The sequence below is a fragment of the Lepeophtheirus salmonis genome, chromosome 4 (assembly GCF_016086655.4).
Source record: "Lepeophtheirus salmonis chromosome 4, UVic_Lsal_1.4, whole genome shotgun sequence".
NCBI classification, from domain to species: Eukaryota; Metazoa; Arthropoda; class Copepoda; order Siphonostomatoida; family Caligidae; genus Lepeophtheirus; species Lepeophtheirus salmonis.
This window is the reverse complement of record NC_052134.2, coordinates 48,897,771-48,905,508: the sequence shown is the minus strand read 5'-3', so window position 1 is coordinate 48,905,508 and position 7,738 is coordinate 48,897,771. Positions and strand designations below refer to the sequence as shown.

Here is a 7,738-nt window from a genome sequence, read left to right as displayed (position 1 = left end):
TAATATTGTCCTACCATTGACAAATATCACATACCACGTACTTATCCTTTTACTTAACAACTATTCGGAGACGCCTCTTCACCGAGTTGCAGCTAGTACACACAAAGTTGTCCAGAATATTTCCCCTACGCAGCTGTCATCCGGGGGTCCTATTGAACCTTTAAACTGTCTTGACCTCCCTCTTGATCATGCCCTAGATGCAAAGTCAAAGGGGTTAATATTAGGTAAAGAAGTTAGCCAAAAGTTATCACAATGGTCTTAGCACCGTTCATACTTCATTTTCAATGTTGCTCAGTGATGCATAATGAGAAGAATGTAATAAACGCCAATCCCACTCCGTATATAGCATGGACATATAGATGGAATTAATCCGATGTCGATATTCAATTCTACTTCGAGTCCCGCAAGAACTTTTATAACTCCTAAGCTAACCCTCTTTCTTACTCTCCGTCTTTCATGAGCACATGTACTAATTAATTTTTACTTTATCCTAAGATGTTCACTTCCCTTCTCAAGAATTAACTGTTGTCATTATTAATTAACTCCAGAGCCGTAAACTTCCTTCCCTCTACATTCAATTATATTCAAAACCTGATTGAACATTGGAGTGTGCTCATAAAATACGGAGAGATTAACGTTATGGATTTGTTGTTGGGCTCAGAGTAGAATTGAAGAACGGCATCGTATCAATTATGGCCTATTTCCTGTTTTATTTTCTTCTCTCTCGTCACAACTAATTGTAGCTGATCGAATTAAAAGTCATAACAGCTATGCTGCTCTCCTTCAAAGCTTTCTTCAAACTGTCAGGTATAGTATGTTGATTTTTGGTTTTTTGCTGTTGTTTGCCCAAAAAGCACAAGATTTTCATCACAAATCATATGGACAACGAAATCTCTACACACAATACTCTTAATTTAATAGCACTATAGTTAATAGGATTTAAATTCTAAACGACTCTGCAGCAAAATATTTCATTCTTAATAGAGTATGACTCTAGATAGAAAATTACACAAATTTTGAAGTAGACATTATTAATTAATTAATTTATATATCTTCATATTTATATGTAAAACTCATGGAAAAGATATAATCCACCATAGATTGAGTAAAGAACATGCATAGAAGTAACAACACTCAAACATTTAATACTATCACAAATAAGGTTTCACTCCCTATCAACTAACCAGACTTGACGTGAAAAAATAAATACATATCAATGAGAAACAAAGTTTCATCAATTTGTCCTGTAGCAAGTGTTAGTTTATCAAGAACATTGTGAATTTTTTTGGCAGAGTCTCTTTCAGCTGGAGATAACATTTCATAGACTTCAGTAATTTGATATTTTAATTCCTCTTCATTTAACTCTTTTGAATTTTTTAGATTTTCAATAATAGTATCCATTCTTTCTTGCTTATCCAATAGCCTTTGATGAATACTAAATTCGTGATCCTTGCGAAATATACAATTACCAATGGCTTTGAAGCATAGTTCCCGCACCATTCGAGCCACTGAATCGGTATCGATATAAAAGAGATAGAAACCCTTGGCCACCGCATTGGAAGCAACCGACTTCCTTAATTCCTGAAGTTGAATGAAATTATTTTCTAATAGCTTATAGGTTAGTAATTTTGTCTCTTTGGCAGGAATCATAACTAAATTAGCTAGAGCAGACTCTTCAATGCGTTTATGAGAGCGAATAACACGGAAAATCCTCAGAGCTTTTGACCCAAACTTTTCAAGCACGACATTATCAAATGTAGCATGTACAAGTTGTTCAAAAAGTGACTTAAAGTTCATATGATACTCTCCACCACCAGAGTCTCCGATTTTATTTAAGAAGCGGGTTCGATCCTCTGTTATCACATTCAAATACTGTGAGAGAAAGTTTTTTAAACGAGGTTTTTGTGTTTCATTTTGAAGGATCTCTAAGTGAGACAGGATCTGATTTTGATATAATGATTTGGAATGTTCGACAGGCTCCAACTCCTTGGATACAACTTCTTCTAAGAAAATTTTGAGCAAAAGACCAGCAGATGCATCAAACCGGCGAGTGCATGAACAAATAATGATTTGATTCATAAAAAGACTGTGAAAGCCATTGGCATTGATGGACCAGAATATGGCCGCATCCCCAAATGCGATGTTAAATGACTCATCATTAACACTTTTATGCAGGACCTGAGTGTCAACTTTATCTTCGGGGAATAGAAATTGATGCACTGGGTCATCGCTAATCCTTTTAACAAATCGGTGTTTTATGAGGGATTTGAAAGAATCTAATAGGTGAGTAAATGTAAGGCTTTTATTTGAGTCTTTGAGTCTGGAATAAGCTCGTTTCAATGTCTCCGAAATACAAATTCGACCTGAAATGAGAATTTATAATTAATTATAGTATGTTACCTATGTCTTGCATTATTTGCAACTAATTTAGAAAACTTTTAATGAGAGGCAATGCACGGATTGAATACTCATTTTGGTAGACAATATATCTAGGTTGTAATTTATGACTTTTTGAATGAAAATTACCAACTAATTAGAAGTATTCTGGAGTGCCCACTGTTATACTATTTATAAATATTTAGAAAATAAATGCGTAATATTCATAGATCAAAATGAAAAATCAATTACTTAATAGTAGTCATAACTTGTATAAACAGATATGGCAGACCTTCTTAACGTGATTTTGAGGTCGTCCATTTTGGGGGCATACACAACTAAGCTTTATAATAATAAAAACCACTTTTTTATTCATATCAAGAAAAATAGTGAACTATTGTATGTAAAAATGGGACCAACACATAGGACTTAAACCTTATGTCTATAAAAATTGTATAGCTTAATAGCCATGTTTTATTGTATACATGACCCTAAAATGTATTAAAAATATGGTATTACTTCGGTATACAGTCATACTCCCATATTATAGATAAAAATTAACTATTATAAAAGAAAGAATGAGATATTTTCCCCTAATTATCCTACTTTTCTTATCCTAACCGATAAAAAAAATATAAATATAAATTTAGACATTTCATAGGGTTTATAAGTAAATAAGACTTTGATTATATTCAAATATTATTGTTGATCGTTTGCAACAAGTAATATTCAGTGCAAGTCTTTTTGATTCATAAAGTTGGAGTTTTATGAAGACTTATTGGAATTTAGTCTATTTTATGTAGTAGAAATATCAACCTTGAACCCGAAATATGGCGTTGTCTTTCATTAAAATGCAATTTATGACGGAGTGAAAACACTCAATAGAAATAATCAATAAAAAATAAAGTACCCGCAAGAAAAACCTCCTCAAAAATCGTTTCTCCCTCGTTCCCAAGAGTGGATTTAACAGCATATAAAAACCTGGGTACACGAACAAGCCTTTGAACTGCTTGTTGATCCAATGAGTACTCAGAGTCCGGAGGAACCAATCGAACGAATCCGTGATGGATTAATATGCAAAGCTGAGTTTTATATTGATGTCCGATTTTACTAAAAGGTAAGCTGGTCCACGGAATTAATTTAGAGGCAAGTTCTCCTGCTTCTGGGCCAAAAGCTTCTCGGAGGAGAGCTACAGTTAGGTCCGACGAGGAGGAGGACATCCTGGAACAATAATATAATATTTACTACTGAAAACGTGGTGTTTATTTTGATCTAGTTGGAAAATGTAAACAATAAAGCGGAGAAGTATATCTTATGAGTGTTTTTTCAATGACGTCATAAATTGCATCATAATTAAAGGGGACGCCATCTGGTGTGCTCATAATTAATATTTTGACTGCATAAAAAAGGAATAAATTCCAATAAATCTTGGTGAAACCTCATCAAATGGCTTTTAAGAATAAAAAAAAGACTTAAAAACTACATTGAATAGCACTTAATGCCAATATTAAACGTGATATTTAAATATATTCAAGGTAATATGTACTAAAAATGGCTAGATTAATAAAAAAAAATAATCTTTGATTCCTTTGGGAGGAGAAAACTGAAAATATCAGATAAAAATATCTTAATCCTTTTATTTACAATATGGAAATAAATTATTTAGCGATATAATAATATATTTTCAATACATTTTAAGGTGAAATATATAATAAAACTAGCCATTAGAGGGATACATTTTTGATAGACAATATAATTTAAGCCCCTTTTTTTATTGTTAGCATTTTTGACATTCAATAGTTCACTATTTTCTTTCATATTAATGAAAAAATGGGTTTCCATTGTTATAAAACTACGTTGTTTAGGCCCTCAAAATGACAGACATCAACAATGCTGATGTTGTATAAAAACGCTCTATAACGAGTATGTTTTATTCCGTAATTGATAAGTAATATTATTAATTAATAATTCTGTAGGTATTATTTTATTAATGTTATAGTCCAGGGCTACTCAGCTAATATCAACAGTTACGTATCATGTCATTTTATTTCAGGGGCGTCCAATGGGGATGTGCTGGAGGGGCTGTAGCCACTAAAATTAAGGAATTTTTGCCTTTTACTTTAATTTTTTTTTTCCAAAAAAATTAATTTTCTGTGAGTAGCTATGAATTTAATAAATTTTTTCCCGAGAAATTAGATATTTAAAATTAAATTTTGAATTTTTTTTTCTAAAAAAGAAATTTTTTGTAAATAGCTGTAGATTTTTGGACTTTTTTACTAAAATATTTTATATTTGGAATTTAATTTTTCAAATTCTTTCCCAAAATATTTATTTTTCTGTGAGAATCTATCGATTTTTGAAAAAAAATATCAAGAAATTTAAAATTTTGAATTTTTTTTCCCAAAAAATTAATTTTTTGTGAATAACCATAGTTTTTTCAAAAAAAAATCCAAAAACTAAGCATTCCCTCCCCCCCAAAAAAATAATAATAAATATATATACATATATAATCCTACGAACGCCTCTGATTCTTGTATTTCGTCTCTCAAAATTACCATTACATCCTCTCAGGCGTGGTTATTACATACACTTATTGTGATTTTTACCTTTTCTACAAACTTCCTTTCATGATTCATCTATATACATAATATAATTAATCAAACTTTATATCAGCAGTAGAGTAGGGTTAATATGAGACCCTATTTCAAAATAACCTATATTTTTAAATTTAGTATAGTCATGTAGTTAGAATTTTATCATGTTGTGTATAAAAAATTATTAAGACTTATATCTAACACACAAAAATATTAAAGCCATTTTTTCTCAATCTGCAATAGACCCAAATTATCCCGTGATTAGATTAATACGTTTAAGTTGCTTTGGAACTCAGTATTTTAGCTGTACAGCCTGTGGGCAGGTGACATTAAATGGGGTCTTTCATGGCAAGTTTATTAATTATTCAATAGTTTTATTGTCCGAATATAATATAAATTGCAACAAAACTGCACATCATAACATTGTCTTGCAATGAAAGTACTTACAATCATATTTCTTCAAGATAATTTTATCCACAATATTATTTTTTTTTTTTTTTTTGTCGTGCAATAATAATGTACACGACAATTACCAGGACGATTCGGCAAAACTTCCAAGGGTGAAACTGTGCAAGGCGTAACTTTCGGGCACGATTTCCAAGATATTCCAAGTTTGGGGCGTAGGGCAAATAATCCTTTGGATTTGTGTTCCACTTTATGAGAGCAATACCACGATTGATATGATTTAAAAAAATCTTAGGAAAAAGTTTTTCCTCCGAAATTTAACAACCCCAAAATATATAGAAGATATTACCATCAGGGAAAAAGATTTTACCTCACACGATTTTAAACAACCTGTACCTTTTCTTGATGGTATATTCAGATACCCTCTATCAGTAACTCTGAAAGAGAATAAGTTTCCAACGCTGTGGCATCTAAAAAGAAGAAATGAAGAAATAGTCAAACTTTCTTCAAAGAAATAATAAAATGGCCAAAATATATACTATATTAACGACGAGGGATCAATAGGAAATTGTATTCCTGTTCTTTTGGAAATGGAGCATATATAGGGAATAACTTATACTTTGTGTATTGATGAAGAATAGTAAACTATGAAATAGCCATGACGTATCAAGGGAGAAGAGGGAATCGATAGCTGACAACAAAATAAATAGGGTATTTTTGTATTAGCGAGATAACTAGTATTATATTTAAAACCTCTTGTGATACAAATCTTTAGGTAAAATGTCACAAAGTATATTGGAGATGTTACATTTCAGATAATCCGATATTTAAGACTCAATTCAGTACTTTCTGCCAGCATTATCATGTTATATCATGTAGATTTATGTAAAAATCATTATTTTGTTTTAGTATAATTCAATGTTATGACGTCATTTAGAGTACACGTAGATTAAAATAGTTAGTCATCTTAAGAGGAATATCAAATATCAATGTTGAGCTTTTGATAAACCTATGACATTTAATTTTGAATCTAAAAAGCAAAATAATTTACAGAGTAAAATTTTACGTGCAATTAGTAATTACATTTGCAATTGCGCAAGATTTGGGCATTTTCTGCAAGTGTGGAAGCACTCCTGACATGAAAACTTTAGAATCGCGCCTCTAGAATGAAACCACGCCTACCACGCTACTACTTTTACAGCCTAATTGCCATCCAAATTAAAAATGAAGTTATGTTGCTTGATTTTTGTTCAAGATTGTTTTTATGCTGATGTACCACAAATAAAGCTTTATATTCCTAAAATCTCCCTTCTAATGTTCAAAAGGACTTTTGTTAGTATTTTTGAAGGGAACAAATAATCATAAGATTCATAAGCTTGTAAGTAGTGGTGTTTCGGTCCTTATTAAGGACTCAATACTACAGTCCCGTCTAGTTCAGTCCTCCTTATCAGTCAAAAAATTTATAAAGTTCGGCCCTTGATGACGTTACTCATCTTTATTTTTTCTTCATTTAATCAGTTCTAGTTAGTGTTAGATCGGTCAAAAAAAAACCTAAAAAGACTGCAGTCCGGTGCCTATCGATCTTTTATGGTAACTACAACAGCTGAAATGAATGTAGTTCTTGAAGATTTATCATAACTTCTTTCAAAGAGAAAATATATAAAAAGATAGCTAGGACAGACAGACTAATTGGTCCTTAGGACTGTTGAATGTTAAAAAAGATAGCACCGATAAAAGGAAGACTGAAAGGGCTGATTTGATAATCAGTCTTAGGACCGATCCTACAATACTTCTATTACTGACAGTCTTAAGAACCGGTCCCAATGACTGATAGTACCGATCATAAGACAGGACCAGACCGATTAGTAAATAAGCCTTAGGATCAATCCAATACTAGTTCTAGTACTGACGGTCCGAAGGATCGACAGTCTTTAGGACCGGTACCAAGGATTGATAGGACTGATCGTAAGACAGGATTGGACCGATTAGGAAATAAGTCTTAGGATCAATCCAAAACTAGTTCTAGTACTGACTGGTTGAAGGATCGACGGTCTTTAGGACCGGTCCGAAGGACTGATAGGACCAATGTTAAGACGGAACCTGATTAGGAAATCAGTCTTAGACCAATTCAACACAATATAATAGTTCTAGTACGTATAGTCTTATGGACTTAAGATTGGACTGGACCGAATCAATCAGAACGGATACAACACTAAAATGTTGGTTTAAGTTCATCATTAATTCGTTCATCATGGATCGTATATTACTACTACTACTACTATGAAGTTTAATAATATAACTGATATGAATATTCACAGTAAATTAGCTCATTGTCACTAATAAAATTATATGTACGACAGTTA

General features: G+C 32.0%; 1 protein-coding gene across 1 annotated transcript; it reads right to left on the bottom strand.

The window, feature by feature from the left end:
• Window positions 1–1,014: 1,014 nt before the first annotated feature.
• Polr3C (RNA polymerase III subunit C) lies at window positions 1,015–3,687 on the bottom strand. The gene is made up of 2 exons (XM_040710348.2): window positions 3,287–3,687; window positions 1,015–2,363 (listed from the first exon to the last, which is right to left on the bottom strand). The coding sequence occupies exons 1-2, from the start codon at window positions 3,594–3,596 to the stop codon at window positions 1,180–1,182; spliced, it is 1,494 nt and encodes a 497-aa protein (XP_040566282.1). The 5' UTR covers window positions 3,597–3,687; the 3' UTR covers window positions 1,015–1,179.
• Between the last annotated feature and the right edge of the window lie 4,051 nt (window positions 3,688–7,738).